The sequence below is a fragment of the Drosophila erecta genome, unplaced genomic scaffold, assembly GCF_003286155.1.
Source record: "Drosophila erecta strain 14021-0224.00,06,07 unplaced genomic scaffold, DereRS2 tig00000000-arrow-pilon, whole genome shotgun sequence".
Classification (NCBI taxonomy): domain Eukaryota; kingdom Metazoa; phylum Arthropoda; class Insecta; order Diptera; family Drosophilidae; genus Drosophila; species Drosophila erecta.
In genome coordinates this window covers 23,628,779-23,652,119 of record NW_020825194.1, presented here as the reverse complement: position 1 = coordinate 23,652,119, position 23,341 = coordinate 23,628,779, and the positions used below count along the sequence as shown (strand labels likewise).

Genomic DNA, 23,341 nt, shown 5'->3' with positions numbered 1-23,341 from the left:
TTAGCGTATGGTCAATAGCAATATAGTGCAAATATAAATGTATAATATAATGAAATAGACTTTAAGTTAGAGTACAAGGATAGTTTTGTACTACGGCAATTTTGAAGTCCTTTGAAAAATCGTCATATCCTCAAATCTATTACCAGCCTCTGGTATCTGAAGTTGATGGTCAGAAAGGACCCAAGCAATTGGCCCAAGAATCAGCTTGTGTGTGCGGGGACAAGTACAGAGTTGGAAACGCCAGCTGGTGCTGACCAGGAGGAGGACTCCTCTCCCAGGAATCCCATTAACTTAAATTGCATTTGACTAGGGTCGCATCGAGTTGTCTTTGAGCGAGCATCTGCCTTATTTGCGAGTGCTGATTTGCCACCTGGGACTTGCAGGCTGGTTGGCTGGTTGGCTGGTTGGCTGGTTGCCCGGCCATAATTCAATAGTGCATCGCACCGATGCAGCTGCAATTCTATTTGCCCAGTCCACATATATTGTCGCTGACTCGATTTGATGCGCTCCCAGTTAATCAATTGATTTTAGCATCGGCAACCTGGAGCAACCTGTTGAACTGTCGCCAGGCAACGATGTGGATGCCCCTCAATTGCTGCCCCTAATTCAATATGCACTGATTCTATTGCCGATGTCTGGTTCTTATTGCATTGCCTGTTCGATGATTTGTCGAGTTGGACTTGTGAAGAAAAGTAAAGTGAACCCTTCAGGGAGCAAAAATCAGTTTCCAACTGGGTAAGCAAATGTATTCCCCATACTCCGCGGAACTAATTAGTTTTTCTTCGAATCGGAAAGACCTTCATGACTTCGCTTCATTAAATTTTCAATTGTTGCCGCGACTTAATCAATTTTGATTGGCAAACATCGACTAATCCTTGGCACTTGCCGCCCAAACATAGATATTAATGGCCTTTCTCTGTGAATCTTAATGCCCGGCCATTAGAGGCGATTACCGTGCGGTTGTTTTTGTGGTGGCTGGGTATGTGGCACCCAACGGCGAGTGTGTGGTTAGTTTTTGTGGGCTGGCGTTTTACAGGAAATCAATGGGCCGACCGCCCAAGGGGCGTAAAATTTTATTAGCGCAAAATGATTTCATGTGCCAAATATTTGGCAAAATTGACGCCGACGATGGCCGAGCTGTCCCAAATGGCGTTGCTAATGGCCGACATTAACGGGGCGTATGCGCAATCTGCGTTGTCATGCAGGACACGCGTCCACACTGGAATTGGCTTTAAGTGCACTTTGGCCCAAATCCTGCTACAGTGTGTGAGCTTTTGCGTGTGCATGCAGTTAATGTCCGCTTATCGATGGGCCACAATAGCGATTACGTAGCACAGCTCTCCACATCTTTTTGGTGGAGTCTCTATGGTGCTGGATGAAATTGCTGGGGATTGTGCTTACCAGAAATAATTATTGTAATCTTAAGTTTCTGTGTTTCTCGGACGGAGAAATGTTAAGCTACAATTACAATTACAATTGTGCCGCATCTTAATATGCATGTTTCGATAAAAAAGTTATATATACCTCCTTGATAAAATGTTAACCCCAGAGAAAATTCTACGTTTTAATTTTATTTTTTTAATTCGCTTTCACAGCATCCTCAGAAGGCTCATTGGCTTAAAGATAGTTCCTTACGTCTGGTTGGGGTGCACAACTAAGATCGAAACAATCTGTTTTCTTGGCGTTGATCAGCCAGTCCGCAGTTTCGTATTGGTCGAAACTAGTCGTTTCGGCAGATTCAAAAAAGTACTGAAAGTATAAGTCCTCGATTTCATTGCAATCGTCATTAAATACTGTGGAAATGGTTGGAGTTTGAGTAATAAAGTAACTAAGTCAGTGATCCCACCGTAAAGTCTAGCCGAGTCTGAGCTGCCTTAGAGCCCATTTTATAGCCCATTTTCAGCAGAAACTTACTCCTTTCGTCTAACTGGGCTTTTGAATAGAATTATATTTGCTCGGAAATAAGTCCTTGCAAAAAACACACCATATAAAACGCGGTAACTAACCAACTATATACCAAATATATTAATATATTCCAGGTATTTGGTACAACAGTGACCACCGCGATTGGGTACGCGTTGCCGGACGATAGTACCCATTGTACCCTGTCAAAGGGTTGAGACCATCATCACTGCGCAAATCATCCTCCGCCAGCAGCAGCAGCATCAACAACGCCTGTCCCCCGCCGCCGCCCACGCCGCACCAAGTCAATCCCGCCAGCAGCAGCAGCAGCACTCCGCCCCATTCCAATTCAAATTCCAATTCCCAGCATCCGCATCCGCACCACCACCCACTGCCGCAGCACCCACAGTACCAGAACCACCAGCACAGGCGCAGCAGCAGCTCCAGTCACACCAGCCACGCGGAAAACTCAAGCGGCTTGGCCACGAAACCGGCCATTAATTTGCTGGCCAATCATCTGCAGGCCAACTACTTTGAGTTCCCGCCCACCGCTCCTGCCCAGGCGTCCTTGCACCACAGCGGGCGCACCGCAGTCTCCACGCCGTCCCTGAACTTGCAGCAGCAGCACCACCACCACCAGCACCACCACCAGCAGCAGCAGCCCCCCTGCACCACAGTCGGTGGTCAGTACAGCTCGGCTGTTGCCAGAGCGGCTGCCTCCACGGCCTGCGCGCTCCTTGCCACGTGCCACGTGTCTAGGGAACCCGATCAGGACTGCGCCCGACATCTGCAGCCCCCCAATCACCAGATAAACCAGCCTCAGAAGCCGGAGTACCTGCAGCCGACCGCAAGCAAAATGGGGCGACGCGAGATAAAGCGCTCTAATACCAGTGGCTCCACCACCAGATCCTACGACAGCGGAAGCGGTGAGTAGTCCACTCACTGAGAAAAACCGCCAAGCACTTTGAAATTGCCTGTATTGGGACTTCAAGATCGTTATAGCTGCTTGAAGGTTATACATTACTTAAATCTTTTGCAATTCTCCTAGAGGAGTTTTGTAAACCATTTAGGGATCTTTAAATGTTTTTTTTAACTCATAAATTATCTAGCATAATTTATTCTATGGCAATTCTAAGTACTGAAGACTCTAAGAGCAGGACTCTAAGATTAAAGGATTCGTAAAAGGGGAAACTACAATATCTAAAAAACGAAGGAAAATAACACAAAGACAGATATTTTCGAAAAATATCAGTTTTATGAAGTCTCTTTAGCCAAAATCATATAAATAGGTATGGATTTTTCGCGAAAAAGGCTTCAGGAAAACAAGTGCTGTGCATTTAATTCCTGCCAAACGTAAGCCGCCCCCAACAAAATACTTCAGGAACGGATCCATTCAGCTGAACACAACTCGAAACAGGGGAGGTGGGCGTGGCACTGCGTAATCGCCTTACGTCCTGCGATTGGGTCCCTGAATACCACGGGAAATGACATTAGGCTGGCAAATTAACTCAGCGGAGATTTGTTGTCAAGCTGTCGCTGTCCCGCTTTGTTCCTTTTCCAAGGACTATTTTCGAGAGGTGTACGGGTAAGGGACTGTAGCTGTCTATGAAAAAGAAATAAATGAGGAGAGGGGAAACCTTCAGCTGCGACCATCAATTGTACGGAAATTAGTTTCTAGACATGTAATTGGCTCTGCAGTAGTTAACAATTACTCCGAAATTTGTCCATTTTATCTGCAATGAAGTGTTGAGTTTAACTTAATTCAATCAGAAAACTTATACAAAGAGCAGTCATTCCTTCCCCTTTGAAGTTCAGAAAGCTATGAGCACAAGAGTTAACTTGAATTATAAATAAAAATCACCGAGTTTGTTAGTTCAATACAGTATATTCTTTAATAATTTGGCCAGCCCCACTGGCATAGCCGACTAGAAGGTATTTATTATTTTATATGTAAGTTCCAGGACTTATCCGTGAATACTAAGGGTGCAAATGGGGCTATCGAAACGCGAGGCTCGTGAAGCAGGCAACTTTGCAATGCATATGTGGACACATATGGACTCAGAGACATCCCCGTTTCCTAGGAGCAGGTGGAGACAATGGTCGAGATGCTTTCGCTGCAGCCGTGGTGGTGGAAGCAGTCGTACTGGGATCCAATATTTCTTTGGGCGCAGCAGAGCCTCGAGGCCCGCTGGCAGTTGCTGTTTTCCTGGTAGCCGATGTCCTGGGGAAACTGGAAGGCGTCTGCAAGGGAAGCGGGATTCGAATGTCGGTCTATGAATGGCGGACGTGGGTTTTGCGGCTTGCTTCGCCAGCCTTACCTTTCCTGGAGGACGGACGACGGGCTCGTATGGGTGGGGTAAACACGGGGGGTGAGAATCCGACTAGGGGCACGAGTTTAGCTGCAATTAAGAGGCATCAGCATGTAAACCATGGGCTAAGGTGCAAGTTGGTGGGTGCTTGATGGTGTATGACTATGTTTGTGTGCACGCGCCAATTGGGAGCCTCTGTTTGTGAGCTCCATTAATGAACAACGCTATTGAGTTTGGGCTTTAATGAACAACCGCAGCTGGAGCCAATACACCGCGATATATAATTAGTTTCTTACGTTGACGTATTAGTTTCATTAATCTAATACTTAAGGATATTATGATTGATTAACTCATAAAAATAAGTATCTGCAATTTCCAGTTACTGAAGCCCAGGAAACAACACATTTTAAGAAAAAAGTTACTGAGCAAAAATATATTATAGATTACCCAATAGGATGGAAATCTTTCCTTTTTAAGTGAATTTCGCACTATATCATTCGTTCTGTGTACTTCTACATGCATGTGCCAATTATGGAGGAACAAGCTACATAATTATATCCTTCAGTGTGTTTCCAAAGCAATCCAGCTGCAATTGGATTTGCAGGTGTAAATTGTGTTCTGCGGCACGTTATAGACGGCCAATTAAAAGATATGGCATCAATGGCCAGTGAACTACTGGCAGCTGGTTAATTGATATGGCTAAAGGGATTGTGTAATTGCAATTGAATTGGGAGCGGATTACATGTCTGGACACTCGATTGGCAACCAATTAAGCAAACATATTCAAGTCGTAAGAGTAAATGGATCAATTTTAATTTGGTTTTTGGATGTAACGAAATGAATGCGATAAGTGACAGCGCAGCTGAAAAAATAAATGTATGTAGCTGTTGGAAACCAAACCCTCTGTTAGTTGTCTCAATCACCGGGTTATGGAAGCTTTAATAAAAGGAAGAACAACATAAAAGGATGGTACAGTCGAGTGTTCCGACTGTGAGATACCCGTTACCGTATCTACGCACGCTTAGTAATCTGCACATTACATTAATGGCTAAGGATAATGTGCAAGGCATCAACATTTAATTGAGCTTAGCCTTTATCCATACGAGTAACGAATATAAGTAGCATAGCTCTTCAGCATTTGGATACTCTTCAATATTAAATTTAAAAGGTTTAATTATTTATGACAGCATTTTAGTGATACTGCTTTAAGATTCGAAATATTGTTATGCAAACATTAATGCATCTAAAATGCTAAGCCGAAAGGTGTATATTTACAAAAGCGTTAACTTAATTTCTGTTTAAAATAAATTAAGCTTGCGTCAGTGGATCAATTCAGTGCTCATTGGTTTGGAAGGCGTCCAGGACCTTGGTGAGCGCACCTTGCTTCACGCCTTCATCGGCACACGGATTGATGTCCCAGAAGGCTCCATGGCATCCGAACTCCTCGAAGCAGTTGTACCGCACCTTCTTGCTCTCGCTCGTGCAGCAGTTGACGATCGCCCACACACACTTGCTGACCTTGGGCTCACTATAAGCCACCCCTGACGGTGGGGGCGGCCTTGAATTGGGCCGGATGGTGGGGAGTCCCACAACGGGGCTCCGGGTGGGTGGTGGCCGGGGTAGTTTGTTCGGTGGACGCCACGATGGTGCCGATGGTACCGATGGTGCGGATGGTGCCCATGGTGCCGATGGTGCCGATGGTGCCGATGGTGCCGATGGTGCCAACGTCACTATTCAAAAAAGTTGGTAAGAGGTCAGGTCGATTGGAAAGATAAAGCGATAGTAAGAGAGAGCAAATTTAGTGGCGGTTAGCAGGCGAAGCCCTATGTGAATCACATTCCGAATGAGCCCAATCATTTTGAGTACTTAAAAAATTGAGGGTGTGTAACTCAACTTACCGAAATCGCTATCATTGACTTGAAAGCTTGGCCTTGGAGTGGTAGTCGACGAACGGTTGTAGATTGCAAAATCCGCATCCTCTGGATTTGAATTGTGTACCAAATCGAATTCACCTCTAGGACCAACTATGTCTGGTGTTGGGATATTCTCCTGGCCCTGGTTCTTACGATTCGAAGGCCCCACCAGATGGGGTTTCTTACCCTTCACCGAATACCGAATACTGAAATGGTTTGGGGAAATAATCATGTAAGGGCTTATCCATGCCACTGCATCTGCATTCCTCTTACTGCGGATAGGATAATGGCGGCACGAATTTTATTTCGGGAAGGTTGTAGTAGTACTGAAGGACTTTCTCATAATTTGCAGGAGCCTGTCGTCGCTGTCGACTATGGTACTTCTTGGGATGCTTGGCCAGCCACTCTTCCTTGATGGGTTCCGCCAGTTGTGCAGCCTCAACTTTGCGGGGCGGGAGAGCCTTCAGGTCTTCCTCCAGGACGATCGGCTTGTCGGGCAGAATGTCGAAAAGGATCTGGTCCTCCTTCTTTTCTATTACTTGCTTCGCATGATGGTGACGCGTCCGCTTGTGCTTCTTGTGGTGACTAGGACTCGATTCAGTTTTGGTTGGATCTATACGAAAGATAAAATTGTTAAACATTTGCATATTACAGTGGCAGATTTCTGAAACATAAATGCGGTAGAAAAAAGTCAGAGCATGGCACATTTGAATGAAATTCTGTATTTCGTTTGCAATATACTTGTAAGTTCCTCCACTATTCTTACCATAATCCTCGCTGACGAAGTCCTCCTTATACATGATAACCGGATGATCCTCCTGCATGACACCGTTCACTATTTTTACTTTATGGATCTGCCAAAAGGGAGATTGTTAGGAACGCCGGATTGGATTTCAGCTCGACCCGAACACAAACCTCCACATTGTCGGCATCGGGCGGAATGATGGCCAAGTCGCTCTCGTCCTCTGTCGAAGGACGACCGGTGGTCCGGGCCACAAGGCAGAGCAGCAGGACAAACAAGAGAGCCGGAAGTCTGCGGCTGGTGCTGCCACTGGACAGCGAAGTTCGATTCATCTCCTTCGCTTGGCTGGCGGGTCTGCAATTGGCAGCCAGCAAAGATTGTGCATTAGTTCAACTTTGTTCCTGCAGTTCAATCTCAATTTTGTACTTGGCCATTTCCCCCCCAAAAAACACAAATAACATTCCCCTGAAACTCAAAACTCAAACACACATCAGGCAGGACAACCACCGTTGGCAAAGTTTTGAAGTTGTAAATTTTGTTGCGGTATCGTTTTGGCTTCTGGCTTCTGGATTCTGGCTTCTAGCATCGGGATCAGGATCTGGCTTGGCTCGGTTTGCCCCGGCTTGGTTTTGGGGTTTGTTTTAAATTAGACATCAAGTTGAGTTCAATTTTTCTTGGCTTTTGCTCCGTTCTGCTCTGTGGCAAACTTTTGAATTACTTTCGTTGGCTTTCTGTTTTGCTTTTTATCCCCCACTCGCCATCCCGATTCTTTATTTTATTTCCTTTTATATTTATTTTATTTTTTCTCGGGCACTTCGCAAGCTGCCAGTCGTAACCCAATGAGGTCCTGTTCCCTGAGCGTTTTCAAGCGGAAAAACTTGTTCGACACCGCACACAATGGCTAAGCACTCTAGCCTTTTAATATTCCAAGGCCCACTATTTCTGTGCTATTTCTGTTGCTGCAACTAACCGGCTACTTAATCGATACAAATTCTATTTCCACTACTTCCGATTGTGTTCTTACTCTTCGAATGTTGCAATCAGACTGCAGCAACTGCTTAAATGTGCTCTTTTATAAGTGAGATAATACAGCGATGTCTCATTTTCTCAGCTGCGATAAGTGAATACCTTCACTTTGGCAAACAAAATATCTTGAGCTTCTACGTCATAGATAAAATAACAATACAATTATTTAGAATTCTTATGAAAAAGTACGTAATTTCACAATAATTTCCCTGACAGCTGTGCTATTTTCAGAGTGGCTTGGTCAAAAAGCATTTGAATCATTGGTACACATTGTAGTTGTTGACTTATAAGTAATAAATGTTCATTCTGATATTATTGGCTTATGAAACTTCCTTATCAAAGTAAACATTTTGTTGATTCCTATTTCCCTTTTCGTGGTTTGTGGCTCGTCGGATCATTTTCTTTACTAAGTAGAACATTTGAAACAGCGGGGAAGCGCTAACAAGACAACCAATTAGAGAAGAAAAAGCATTGCCTTACCAGCTGGGGAGAAAACCTGAAACCGTAGGAGTCCATCTAGCGGATATTGGAGGGAAACGAAGGGGCGTGGCTAGGCAGATGATTTATAGACTATGGTACATAATAAATCCCCCGAGCCCTCCATCAAACTCAACATTCCGCATGAAAATCGGACTTTTAAGTTGTGCATGTGTAATTGAAAATTACTTCACTGACGAGTTGCATAATTTCATTTGCACGTAATAATTACAAAACTGTTTGCATATTTTGTCCAACAATTTTGCGGTGATTGCCAAACTCCAATTTGCTATGAATCAGAGGGGGAAAACGGAAGGCAGACCCAATGCGAATAAACCAAAATAAATTTGGCAAAATGCATTTCCTTCTTCCGGCAGCTGCTGTTGCCCATAAAAGTATGCTAACGGATTCGCCGATGCAACTCCATATACTCCATATTGCAATGCATTGTGCTGGGGATATCCCCAACTCACACACACAGGCAGTTTTATCCAAATCCTGGGCAACGGGGGGCTGAGCCACACAAGTAGCCCTGTTTATTGAAGCTGAAAATATTGGGTCAGAACACGACCGGCAAGAGTAAAAGAACCTGCACTATAAGAACAGCACTAAAACTCGATTCCCGAATTTGTGAATAGCTAACGGAAATTGTAAGTTTGTTGGGGAACAGCCGCCCCCATTTGTTGCTACAAAAAAGGCAATTCGAGCGTGCCACAAGTGGCCGATGTATAAATGAGCATGGAAAACAAGCTGGCAAAAAAGGGAAACAAAAGCGGGAGGCGCCGCATCATAAATATGAATAAATGGAAAAATATGAATATATGGAAAATAAAAGCAACAAGCTCACATGCTGCTTTCCTCTTTACTGTCTATAGAATTCCTTTTAAATATTCAATTTAAATATTATCACTGACAGTGGGAACGATACCAAAAAATTCGCACTTAATTGGTTTTCTGTGAAATGTTCTATATTCAGTTCGGATGTTTTTTTACAATGACCGCAATTTTCGGGCATTGACAGCTTGTCGACTTTTGTATTATTTTTAGTTTTTTTTTCCTTACTAATACAATTTGCTGGGCCATATGTTGGGTACTAGTTTGCATGAGGTATATTTTTAGCACGGTTAACTGAATAAGTGGCAGTCCTGCCTAATTGGATTTAGTTGATGTGATAAAAAAGGGAATAAACCATCAATATTTCGGTAAAGGAAAACCACTGACAGGCCATATGAAATATGGCGCTTTTAAGCCGAAGCCCAATGGTGCATTATTCATAGCACGATTGGTGTCCACTGACAATTTCAATAATTACATGCAAAGTCCTTGCAGCTCTCACCTCAGCGACCATTTGTGGCGCTTCACAAAGGCAAATTAAATTTGAAGAGCATGTGCCACAACACAGTCCTCTCCCGAATCCTGCCACCCACATCGACACCGGTGGCAAACCTTGTTCCATATACGGTCCGTATTCAACAGGCCACACATAAAGCCGAACGTCGATTACCACTCATTAGAAAGTTATCGGCAACGGGCGAATGCAATTTAACCTACGGCCACCTGAAGCCCAGCTGAACCCGGGCGAACTGTGACCTGGGCCGGAACACGGAGTCGCTGCCCGTAAGTGCGGCCATTGTGGCCCCGAAAAGATGATGTGGGCAGCCAAGTGTGGCACACCTCCTGCTCGGGTCGCCGACAAGCTGCCAACGAGGTCGATTACACTGGCCAAAAGCAAGAATGAATTCAAGGCAAGCCACGAAAAAATTTCAAATGCTTTTGGGCGGCAGTAGACATGTTTTAAAATATACAATCGATTTGGAGCCATCTAGGTATTTTATCTGAATATTTTAAAAATCTTAAATTACTAAGTAATTTGACTACATAAAGATTATTTATTTATAAGAGAAAATAAATGGAAAATATTTCCAGTATAGCTCTATCAAATCTTAGTAAAATTGTATAGTATTTTTTGAAATATGCTATTACTTGCAGCCCATTTAAACAAGATTTCAGATATCTAAAGTGCAAAACGAAAATAAATATTCAGAGATGCATACATACTTATCGCCCGAGTACTTCAAACCATCGTTTTATTGTGCCTTAAACACAAAAATGAATTTTTATGGACTCGTAAAAGTAATTTATTGATAACCAATCTCTATGAAAAAATCAATTTGCTCGGACACCAAAAAGCCCAAAGTTTTACTGCCCAGTGTCGTCGAAGCAACATGTTCCGTGGCCTCCTCCTTTAGATAATTTGTTTTTCTGGCCAGTAACTGGATAGCGGGCAAAGCCATAAAGTGGCGCGGAGAATCAGATTTCGTTAGTTTCGTTATTTATTCAAATACAGGTATAGATAGGGTATACTTGAGCGGTGGGGCTGCGCAAACATCCGTAAATGTTCGATCGGAGCCAGGGCTGCTAATTGATATGGAAATTTGGTTTCTGGCCCCGGGCGAGCAAGCACAAACTCATCAAAGCCGGAAAACTCATTGCAGATGCGATTAAAGGCAAACACAGTGGGGAAAACATGCAGCGAGGTAAGAAGATGCTTCAATCGGGACTGGCCTCGTGCCATATTGAATCGACTGTTTGCTCTGACCTAAAAATACGCAATAAACGGCTTGGCTTTTTTCTTGGTACGCTCATCATGACGCCGATGCTAATGATCAGCAAAAAATTGTGAGTAAATCCCCTCTCCAAATATGATTATTTAGTTTTTTAATACTTTTTGTGCGTACCGAGTGTTTGCGGTTCGCCCTAATAGTATTTTCTTCGCAAGAATTCCCTCATAAATTGCTTATGCCAGAGCAACACGTGGCGATGGCGTTAGATGTGGTTGACTTTGTTCCGCCTAATTGGCTTAGAGCATGGCGTCGCCACAGAAGCGAAGACAGACTTATCATGCACATTTCCCCAGCTCTATTTAAGTGTCAAAGTGTCACACATCACGGGAGTCACGTAGATGCAACGGCAAGAGAATGCAGATGCCGTCAGGTGGTGGCATCCACATGAAAGCAAACCCATTCGAAGCATGCTGCATAATTGTGATGTTCCGGTCGATGTGCGATCAATGTAGGTCACTCCTGCTGTGCGAGTGCAAGGGTGATTGTAATTAAGGTTGCACCGACCACATGGCGAATGCGTAATGCGATTTGGCCGCTCAATGGTGCGTATACGTAACATGGCCCTGGCCTGCTGTCGCCCGCCTTTTTCGTTCTCTGTTTTTTTTTGTCCTCGCCACCAAACTTTTGTTTCGGTGTTTTTGTTATTTAATGCACACAAAAAACACCACCATTGTTGCCGTTTGTGATTTTGATCTGACTGGAAGCCTGCCCTGCAGGCCAACGGCAGCCAACTTTTCTTATTATTGTTCAAAATGAAATTTATGCGGCACGCACACTCGCACACACACAGAGCAAAGTGGGGCATCATCAACCAGTGGAAAACAATGCAAGTGGAAAATGTTTTTCCCCATTTCTGTCATGTTTTTGTTGCCCATTCCGGGTCGTACATTGCAATGTGTTTCCATAAAACATCTGGCCGAGATGAAGGAAAGAAGGCACTAAAAGACACGTTTCAGTGATCCGTTGCATCGAGAAATGTGTTTTGGCTCCACCTTTGGCCCAAGTCAAGTGCCTGTGTGGGCTGGCCGATGTTGGTGGCCATCGAAACTTGCTTATCAAGGTAGCTGGCTCTTTCAACATCCATCAGGGACTTCGGCGCACAAAGGATGGCCAGAGCAGCATGTATCGCAACTGTCATTGGGCTTTGTCGTGTATGTTCTGGTTGGTCCTAGCTGATGGCAACAAGCAGGCACAATAACGAGGGAAACAAAAACAGACTGGCTGACACATTCATGGGAACTTAACTTCATTCCAGATGCCCGACATTCGAGATTTGCCATGTGACAGCCGCACGAGCCGCAAACGAAAATTGCGAAAATTACGGGCACAAGGAGGAGGTGAGATCAAAAGAAGTGGGTGGGGCTTGGGTGGCCAGGAAAACAATATCAACATGTTAAAAGCACAACAAGTGCCAGTCTGCCAAGCATTAGGTAGTTGTGGTCTGGAAGAGCTGGTGCTCCACAACCACTTGAAGTGCCGCCAAAGCTGATGGCACTTTGTGAGCAACCACTTGGCTACTTGGCTACTTGGCTACTTGGCTGCAGTTCTAATTGCAAAAGTTGGGCAAAGCTGAAGCTAAAGCCAGCGAAATTATATGCACTCAGCCAGCGGGATCCGAATGTCTTGGCCAGGAGGAAGTGGCAAGAACATAAATATCCTGGGCGCAGCAAAGTGTCGGGGAAGGAATGGTAAATGTCAGTGGCAGGCTGTCGTTATGAAGTATAACTGAAGCCGGCGATTATTAGACCAGGTATTTTCCATGCCACCCCATCCTCCGCTAAACACGGCCAATTCGCTTAATTGTTATGTCAACGCCTGGCCCACGCGGCGTATGATAAATGCCCCTCAGTAGGCAGCTGTGCTTACAGCTACTTACAAAGGAGTATTCCTTGTCCCGGCGACATCGCCCTCAGCACTCTGGGCGGAGGGCACTTGCAGCCGGATCGACTCAACTGTCATCCGGCAAATCGCCGTTTTTATTCTGCGAGCTTTGCATTTGTTGCTCGGATTAAAGACAATACGCAGATTCGCAAATGCTGTGTACTCTTACTGAGTTTTATGTAAAACTTTTTGTGAGCGTGAACTTTGTAGAATACTACGATGCATATTCCTTGCAGTGAAATTAATTACAAGTAATTATTTCGAATGGCTTTCGTATTATTTTAAGCATAGAGAATGAAAACATTTGTTTTGATTGCCTGAGCATACACCAAATCATGTATACAAAAATTCTGAAATTGATTTGTGACTTCCAAATAAATTGGATTTAACTCCATTTATACCTGCATATGAACATACGTCATTGATAAATTTCAAGCTGGAATTAAGTATTGTGGATGGGCCTGACCTCTCTAACAGTGGGGCAAACCTAACAATGTCCTTCGCCGAATGGCAGGATGTTGGTTCAACTGTCGACCGGGCGGGCAACGCACAATTGACAGCTAAATTGTCTGTCAATTTGTCTCGCTGGCTGGATGCGTTATCCTCTCTATTCCGCGTGAGTGTGAGTGTGAGTGCGTATGTGTGTGAGTGTTGCGGCCATTGTTTAGTTTGGCCAGAGCTGACAGATTGCCATTATGGTGGCCGCTGTTGCCGTTACTCACTGTTGGTTATGGCTACTACTTATTGCTGATGCTGCACGCTTCCGCATTTGTGCGGCTGCTAAACTGCGGCTTCAATTGGACTCCCTGGCAGTCTGTCCTTTGTCACTCCTCGTATGGATATGACCCTCAATATATTTGTTTAGCCCGCTCCTCGTTATCCGAGCACATTTTTCGTCGCTGCTCTGAATGCCAAAGTTCAAACGGTGGCTCAACGGCCAACTTGCCAAGAAAAGGGATCCAATCCCGACCCATCCTGATTCCAGCTTCCTGTCTCCGATTTTCGGGTCCCATGTGTGCCGTGCGAGAACTTCGCTTGGTTTGCTTCGCATTTGTTTGTGTATTTGGGCACACGTCTATTTGTGCTGCCTGTCGGGCCTACCATACACACTGCCAAGGACAAGGACGAATCCGAAGGATTTGCAACCTCCTCACATGCGAGTTGTGTGTGTGTGGGCCTCTCTGAGAAGCTTGTGTTTGCCCAACTGCGGCGAGGGCGGCAGTTTCTTGAATAATGCAAAATAGTAGCATCAAATAACGGCACCAAAAGTGACTTAAAGTTTTAATGAAAATGCCAGGCTCAGGCAAACATCACTTTCTCCTCTTCCCTGCCATTGCGGCCCATAACACTCATACATTAAATTTTATGTGGCTTTATGGCAATGCGCCGTAGTGCATATTAAATATTTCCATAAAATAGGAGCCGCTTCTTCCACCATTAAACCTGGAAATTTTCAAATAATAATTGAATTCGACGCTTCGATTCAATTTAACAGCACGCAAATTGGCATTTCGAGCACAAACTTTAGCTGTCATTTGGGCCCCGAATTTATGGTCAAATCTAAGTCCCCAACTTGACCGGATATATCCCGGAGTTGTGGCTGCTTATTGATTAAGCCATTTAGGTGGCCCCCAAAACTCAGTTAGTATCTGTGGACTCCTGTGTGAGACCCATAACCGAAAGTCTAATGACCACAAACTTTGACCAAGATGTGGTCCAATGTGGTAACTTGGCCAAAACAAAAATGGTGGCTTAAAATCTACTTAACTTGAGGTTTCCATGTGGATTATTCACAGGTGAGACCAACCTATTTACCCTTCGAGCAAGAGCATTGCTCATCTCGTATTGCCTAATGCGGTTTACTTTGTTGGAAAATATTTAAACAGCTTTAGCATTTCTTATTTCCTATTCATCAGCTCATCAGATCTCTGCCATAAATAAGCAATGATACTGTGCTCCATTTGAGGTGACATTTGTCAACCACTATAATGGTGACTAATCCCAAGGATTAGCCAGCCATATGACGCTGCCATGAAAATGCAGTTTGCAGCTTACAGCTGCCTATATTCCAAATGCAGGGGCACGTTGCACGACTTCAATAAATCAGAGGCGTGTCGAAATGTTCGACTTTTCGATGATTGATGGGGGTGTTGGCAGAGGTGTGCCCCCGAGAACCGCCCCAAATTCGGTCAATTAGTCAAAACCAAAGCGTTTGCGATGCCAAGCTAGTCCTTGCCATCCCGAACTAATTAAAACACGCTGAGCAAACTCAATGGTTTCTGCGATGGATATGGAGATGGGATGGGGATGGGGATGGGGATGGCGATTGGGATTGGGTTTCGCATTTCTGGTTACGGGTTTGCTGGGAGCGCTGGTAATGGCACGTGCCACCGGGATTAGCGAGGTCGAGACGTTTAGTTTGTGTTATTGATGGGCGGGGTCGAGCCACGCCCTTTGCATATAAATTCACGTCCGCCGCCGGAAGGTCAGCGGTAATCGAGTGTGACAAACAATTCGAACATTTGCAGGTAAATACATATGAAGCGTGGCCAAAAATCTGCAAATACATGCAAGCTCGCAATGAATCATTCGCATTTCAACATATTTCAGTGTGATTAGCCATCAGGATTCCCAGTGCAGACAATGGCTTATGGTAATTACGATGAGCTCGGGTGGCAAAAATGATTGGGAGAGAGTCAGCCAGAGGCATTGTTCATGAGTTTTATATAGGTACTAATGATCTCATCCTCGTGACAATAACCATCTAAGCCACTGAGCATGACCAAATACTCAGTGATCTTTTCTTGAGCCCCGAAACTCTGAACCCATTCATAATTTTAATGTATGTGTATCTAATAATGGCTGCTCATTAGTTAGCGGATATATAAATCGCTATCTAGATGTAAATGGCACACGTTTCGTGAAATTATACCTGTTTTTATTAACTCATCAGTGGTTTTACGCCCTCACAATGATATACTAATTATACAATTAAAAGACAACTTCTGGAAAAGATGAAGTTTAATTGAACAACAAATGTGTCTGCGGTTTGCAAAAATAAAACTAGCTCACAGCATTATATAACGATTTGTATTGTTAGCGTATTGGGATTTCGGAGTCGGTTAGCTCAATCACTCATTTTCGTCTCTAGAGCTTTAACCTAACACCTATTCAACCTAAAACCATTAATTTGTCGTTTTAATTATACAAATTTGCTGAAATGCTTCGATCAATTTACACTTAGACGCGATGGAAGCCAGAATTTTAATTGACGACTTACTGAGGTGCTCGAAATTTACTGGTATTTGAATGAAAATCAAACGCCGTTGACAAGTAGAGTGATGATTAAAGTCAAAACAAACAAAGAAGAACAGAAACGGGCGAATAAATGAGCTATGCAAATAATTGGATTACGTCATAGTTTCAGTATAGGCTACATGTCATACTATAAAACATAGTGCAAATATAACTTCTAACGAGTTCGCAGTGCATAAAACGAGAAATTTCCTGGCTTCCGTACCTCTGAAAACATGATTTCAATCACCGCAGCTGTAAGTGAGTAAGAGGAGTGACAAACCACAAGGGTCGTGGGAAATATAGTAGGTGACCACCCAACCTCAATTCTCGACGCGTGCCCGTGGCTTTGGGCTTAGAGAAATTTAATATAAGCAGTGCAATTAAACGGTTGCCGGTGCCTTAACTATATCATAGGATGCCCTAATGACTGCCTTCTTTATAAGAACACTTGCGTTCTGGGAAGTAGTCACGATGAGCCATGGGCAAGTTATAAAGACTCAAGATTCATGACCCGTGTTTGAGCAATGAGTAATATCAGTGGAAGCCGAAGTATTTTGGAAATCCCAAAGTCTTCGAGTGAAAAGGGTAATACGACGTCAGCAAGTTGCTAAGAGGGATTATTTTATCGGAAAATGAATAAAGCGAAGAGGAATCACCAATTAATACGAATCAAATAAAAATGTAGTGCAAACCTAAGGAGGGGTTCCCCATCTTAAAATGGTTGAACTTGAATCATTTGCCCATCAAAGGGGCACCCACGCAAATGTAGACACGTGAAGATGTTTAATTATGTGCGAACCGAAATGAATCTTACAGATACTTTCAGCTCCAATGAAGACAATGAGCAGTACAACGACACGTTTCGTTTGCTGGTGGGGAAATTATGTGCTCTTAGTCTCAGTCTCGTTCTCAAAAAAGCAGCAAAAGCCCAAAGACAAACAGCATATTTGTGCCCAGACCCCCGCACCAAAAAGCTTACATATGTCGGCGTTTTTTTATATTTCATTTTGTTTGCTTTGTGTTTTGTCAAATTAGCAAAAACTGGTTTACGCAGGTACTCTGTTTAGCCGAAAGCCCGAGGAAGAGCAACGTTGGGGAACTTTGGGGCCAAGAAGACAAACAAAAGCCGTTTTGCTCATTAGCCGTCTCTCCTCCGCCCGGCAGTCAAACAAACTGTCGGCTGTCGCTTTCACCGATATCAGTGGGTTGCGTGGGAAGGTCGAATGAGTTTCTAGCCCTACCACCCCACCACCCACCACCCGACACCCAACAACATCGCCCCACTTTATCTACCGAATAAGTAGTACTGATATAGTACATCACCAGCTATGAACTGTAGTCAGTTCAGTCGACCAGCCAGTGAAACAGAGCAAGCGGCTTACTTATGAAGGGTCCTCAGCCTCGAGATATGGGTAAAGATCTGGGACAGATCCAGTTTGCATCCGAACAGTCTGAAAAACGAGTTTAACTGGCTGAAATATGTATTTTCCCACCTAAACGGCTGTTCTGATCAATGGCAATAGCCAGAGATACAATCGTGATTCAAATAAAAACATTTCACTACAATTGTTGAAGGGTATGCATATTACCACGTTAGTTCGGAACGGCAGTACTTCGTTAATTGACTGATTGCTATCTAACATATAAACAATCGTAAGCCATTTGCTAATAAAAGTTATTTAAAAAAAATTGTATTTATTATTACGAAATGTTATCCATTTTAGTATAAGTTTAACATATAAAAACTACAATGTATTAATCTTTTAATGTGGCTTTCTTCAAGGAAACATACAACATTCTTTAAAAAATATAGATTGCTCCACGGCGAATTTAAACATTTTATTATGAGAGTGCCACATGTTTTGCGACAAGCTAATTAAATAATCTCTGTTTCTTTAAGTGGTGTTATCAAGAAATAAATATTTATATTTTTACTTTATTAAAGCATGCATGCATCAGAAGGGGCAATAAGAAACACCACTAAGTTATCTTGAAAAAAATTCTTCGAAAACTAGAATTTCATGCACGCCGACAAAAAGAGAGGTTAAATAGCGGAGTACTGACAAAATTCGGACCAAAGACAAGCGAGGGAGAGGGTTGAATAACACAAACAAAAATAATTTGCGATTTTTCAGAAATTGCTGCACTGGCAAAAAGCACAAGCCGAGCAAAAGGCCAACTGGTCGAGAGCGAGTCGATAAACATTGGCTCGGTGTGAGAATGCCAAGCCGATAAACCAATCATGAGGCAAAGCGCTCACAAAGCTCATGCTTCGCAGATAGTTCCGATCGCGTAAATGGACAATGGACAAACATATGCTGCGATCTCGAGATTCAACTGAATAGCTGCCAAATACTTCAAAATTTCTCACTGGCCTGAACCGTTCTAGAGAGCTATTCTTTATTTCTCTTAATTTCAGCACATGTATTTTCAGTTCAATTGGCGTTCTGTTTATTCTAAAGTTATTTCGGCGCGATGTGTGTACTTATATGTCTACATATACCAATGTATGCGTTATATATATTTCGTTTGTTATTTTTCCTTTCTTTTTTTTTATCATATATTGTGCTCACTTTTATTTGTTTTTTCTTTTTTAATTTTTTGTTTTGCTTTGGTTTTTTATGTATTTTTTCGCGGATCGCGACGCAGCAGTGTTTACCGCCAGATTTTCGACTTTGCACTGATGATATTCCGCTAGGCATACGACTATATGTATAAACTTCGAGCCAAGCAAAATTTTAATAAGCAAATGAGAGCGAACAAGCTGTGCTCTTAAGCACTCTCTTAAGACAACAATACATCCATTGTAATACCAGTCCCAGACCAGTTATTAATATAATGGGGGACTGATCTGAGTCTCTGCAAGTGGATACGTCACGATCGTCGACAGCGGCCAAAGTCCTTGGTCGCAGTAATTCCAGCGGCAATTTGAGTTTTCCAGACACCCACAATGCGGGTTCTTTATGCCGGAATTCTGATTCACGGCTAGAAACTGACAGCGCACTTTCCGCATAAGGGAACGCCTCTGTCTGAACCCACAGATGGCCGGGATTTCAATTAGAATGTATCCCAATGCATTCACATCTAGATAGATGCAGCGCCGACTAATTCGCCGCGTTTCAAGTCACCACCAGAATCAGCCATCAACGAGCCCCTTCTGAATGCACGACCCAAAACACAAATATGAATCGGGCGGGGGACTGAGATATGTCACGTTTTGCATGACTTTACGGACGCAGAAACGGACTGACAATGACGAATGCTAATTGCACTTTTCGCCATCTCAACGAAATGAACATTAAACGGCTTTCAATCGCGGCTGGAGTTTTCCCATTCGTTGCCATTATGGGCGTCGTGAAAATGTAGACCCATCGACCAATAAAAACCGAAATGCAAATGATGTTTCGAGTAAATGAAAATTCTGAAAGACATTTTATGACGCCATTGGAACTAAACAAATTTTCGAACTTTGCTCTTACTTATTAATGTTAATTAAAAGGCAGAAATTCTTCTTTTTTTTATTGTAATTTTCCATACACAAACTGTATATTTTTATCCTATTCAATAAAATACTGTTTATAGCCTTTACCTTTACACTAATAAAATTTATACAATTGCTTCGTTACACGACCTTATTCTTAATATATAAATTATACATTTATTATATTGATTATTATTAGTTTTTATATATTAGTTTTTATTTCATTTGCATTGTAGAAAGTTAACACAAATTACACTGCTTTATTTAGTATTTTTATAATTTAAGGCATACATACACGTATGTCAAATTTTAGGTATTACTAAAAAAAAGTAAAAGGAAATAAAATTAAAATGTTTTCCAAAATGTCCCCATGATGTAGATTGTAGATATTGCGCTGTTATACTCGAGCCCCAAAACGCAACGCAAAGAAATCGAACGTAAGACATCTACGTTATGACAATGGCCGTGGTGCTCCGGTTAGCGCTATTCGCTTGCGGCACCACAAAGTTTTTCGTCGCGGGTTCGATTCCCACCGAAGTGGAAGGGAAAAGAGAAAAAAATAAGCAGGGATAAAAAATCTATTTTTAATAAAAAATGGTCTCGTTCAATGCGATTTCATCATGGCATAATAGTTTGACTATCCCATAGCCGAACAATTTCCGCATGAATCGCAGATTAATTAAGGTTAATGCACGTGTCTACTGAAATTCCGAATAATGAATGACAGTGTTTCGTGCAATTTCCGTACAATTAAATATACTTTACTACGTATTTTGTTTAATAACAGTTTAATTTATATTTTCTGCCCTCTAGCAACCACAAACTTCGTGGGCAAATTCACGCAGAGTGTGCGCCGAATCGTGCAGGATGTGAAGGACGAGGGGGCGCCCAGTGGAATGACGCGGGACGAGGTGATCGAGACGAACGAGCGCCTGCGATCCTTGCGCCTCCGCCTGGAGGAGTCCTACGAGACCGCCAAGAAAGCCCTGATCAACCTCATGAACAAGTACGGCGACTCGAAGAGCCAGCGCAACATCTTCCAACGCTATCCCATGCTCAAGCTGATGATTAAGGTCGGTAAAAAGTGTGCCTTCAAAACATGTTCACTACCCTTTGCTACAAGATGCACTTAAGTTAACATATGTGCACAGATAATCTTTAGTAGCCTATTGCTACTATTGCTATTTGCTATTGCTAAGCAGCATTCCGCCCACAGGAAGTCATCCGCCTGGAGACCCAGTACTGGACTCTGGTGGACATCCCGCGGCAGGAGAAGCAGGAGACGGTGCCCTCCTACGTGATGCGGGCCTGCTCGATCATGGAGAAGACCCAGAAGTCGGGCGAGGGGGTGAAGACCTCCGCACGCCTGGCAGAGGAGGCGGCCGAGCGGCGGGAGCGGATGGAGCGATTGGAACGTAAGTGAAGTCAGACCCCAGTCCAATGATTTAAGTAAAATATTTAAGGTAAATGCACTCGTAGATATGACAACTGCCCAAATCGAACACGAGAATACGCAGCTAATAAACGACTTGTACCGCTTGCTGAAAAAGTATCTGGGACTGCGACACCTCATCCGTGTGTTGAAGGTGAGTGGCATCCGGTGAAAAGTTCACGTTGTATTTTAATCCGTATCTGAACACGCAGGAAGAGTACGGCAGCTCGAAGATGTATCCGATATTTCCACGCTACACAATGCTGAAGGACATGATAAAGGGCATCATGCACGATCCGGACTACATGGAGGTGTGCCATGAGACACTGGCCAACGCCAACTGAGCCGAGGGCACCGGAAATGGCAGGCGTCGCATGAGTGTCATTTGAGAGGGCCCAAAAACTAATAGCAATACCAATACAAGCAGCAGCATACACGGACGCAGGACCCAGGATTAAAGTCCTGCGAAATGTGTATGCATATGTGCTGAATTCGCATGCGAATTTTCAAGTGATTCCGGAGTGATTTAGAGTTTTCCGAATTTCCGAACAGCTTCTTCGAAACTCCTCCGCCATTGGAGCGGGTTCCTCAAACCTCTTTCGGCCCTTCTTTTAGCCAACACTCAAAGGCAAGCCAAGACAAACTAATCAACTAACTAACCAACTACTAACTAAACCCAGACCCCACCACCCACCACCAACTAAACAAGGAACTATTTACACTACATTATCAGATACAAACACTTCGGCACTGGAGTGCCAGCAAACAAACTAAAAGGCATTTATTTTAATGAACTTTTGAGATGAATACAGTGTTATACCTACAAAAATACAAAATAAAATACACAAGATATTTACTGAAAAAATAGTGAATGGAGCGCTCAAAGACGATGAACAAAAATCAAATCGAGAATCAAACCAAACTTTGTGTAATTTGTATGTACCACTTACAAGAAACTGCGCCTAGTATTATACACATAAATATAGAGCAAGGAATATGGAATATATACATACATATGTGAAGTAACCAAAGATACTCCGAAGCAGATGACTAATGACAAATTGATAACCATTTGATTTGGCTTGACTTCGCCACCTATTTGAGTTTGTTTTAGGTAAAGTACTGGTCGATAGCCGTTAGCTGATTATATTATACTTATTACCAAAGTGTATCAAATTGTATTGAATAAACACCACGCCTAGATGTTAGTTAGACAATATAAGGGAAATATTCCCAATCGGTGTGAGCAAATACTCCTAACACCTTTTAAGGAAACACCAAGCCCCATATCCTAGAACCTATCTGATTGTTGATTTCCTATTTGCCAGTAGCTATTAGTAACTAACAAATGCTTTATGTGTGTATCGAAACGTTCAGCTTTAAGTTCCCTGCAAATGTGCATTTCAAATGTTCGGTTGAGATGTGTGCATTCATGGATTCGTTGTTGTACAATGTACATACATACCTTGTAGCTTTATAATCCCTCGACCCAAACACACATTGCAAACACTTGAACACAAGAGACCAAAGGAAAACCTAGACGAGCTTACAACTTTTTACGAGAGCTAGACTCCCTTATCCTTTTTATGTTATTTTTGCATAGAAATCCAACTCGATTTACTGCTTTAAATTGGCGCCACTAATAGCCGGCGAATGAAAGTGGCAGAAATGGAACCCCTCTTTACCACTGAAACTCCACTGACACACCCACCGATACACAGTGCATATACATATATCTGACATATCTGAGTACAAGCAAATCAGGAACAGATTCGAAAAGCCGCAGCTATCATGAAAGTGCAATTGAGTGCATAAATTACTCGAACAATTGTTTGCTGCCTATTATATGCTTCACAGCATCTGATTGCTGGTTAATTTACCACCACCCTTACTGCTCGATTCCCTAATGCATCCATCGCTTTAAAATATACATATAATTTAACTGCCTGCCTCTCCAAGCGTTTAGTGTGAAAAAACATTTGACGCTAGCCTTTTAATAACCACAAAAACAGCTGCATCAGCAGAAAACATTTATAATAAATAAATAAAATAGATAATTGAATGTTGAACACATAGCAAATCAACTATGCAAATCCATACTATTTAGTGAATTAACAAATTTCCTTTAGATGGTTAAGCCTTAGCGATGAGTTGTGTTGTTTACGTAGTTAAATGTTGAGCATTAAATTTGAATTTAAAAAATGTTTGTCGCCATTTGCATAAGATGGGGTTATTAAGTGAAATTTAAACACGCGAT

The 23,341-nt window shown here is 42.9% G+C and overlaps 2 protein-coding genes across 2 annotated transcripts; one reads left to right on the top strand and one right to left on the bottom strand.

Moving 5' to 3' along the window:
• Positions 1-1,180: 1,180 nt before the first annotated feature.
• On the top strand, positions 1,181-21,574 carry LOC6553484. The gene is given in 6 exon segments (XM_026977982.1): positions 1,181-1,280; positions 2,115-2,828; positions 20,466-20,725; positions 20,869-21,067; positions 21,132-21,238; positions 21,297-21,574. Coding segments are annotated over 6 exon segments (1,512 nt in total). The 3' UTR covers positions 21,429-21,574.
• LOC6553486 (36.4 kDa proline-rich protein) lies at positions 3,774-18,850 on the bottom strand. The gene is made up of 8 exons (XM_026977989.1): positions 18,745-18,850; positions 7,040-7,220; positions 6,891-6,978; positions 6,398-6,737; positions 6,110-6,330; positions 5,591-5,941; positions 4,221-4,301; positions 3,774-4,143 (listed from the first exon to the last, which is right to left on the bottom strand). Exons 2-8 carry the CDS (start codon positions 7,196-7,198, stop codon positions 3,980-3,982), a joined length of 1,404 nt encoding a protein of 467 aa, XP_026833790.1. The 5' UTR covers positions 7,199-7,220; positions 18,745-18,850; the 3' UTR covers positions 3,774-3,979.
• Positions 21,575-23,341: the final 1,767 nt, after the last annotated feature.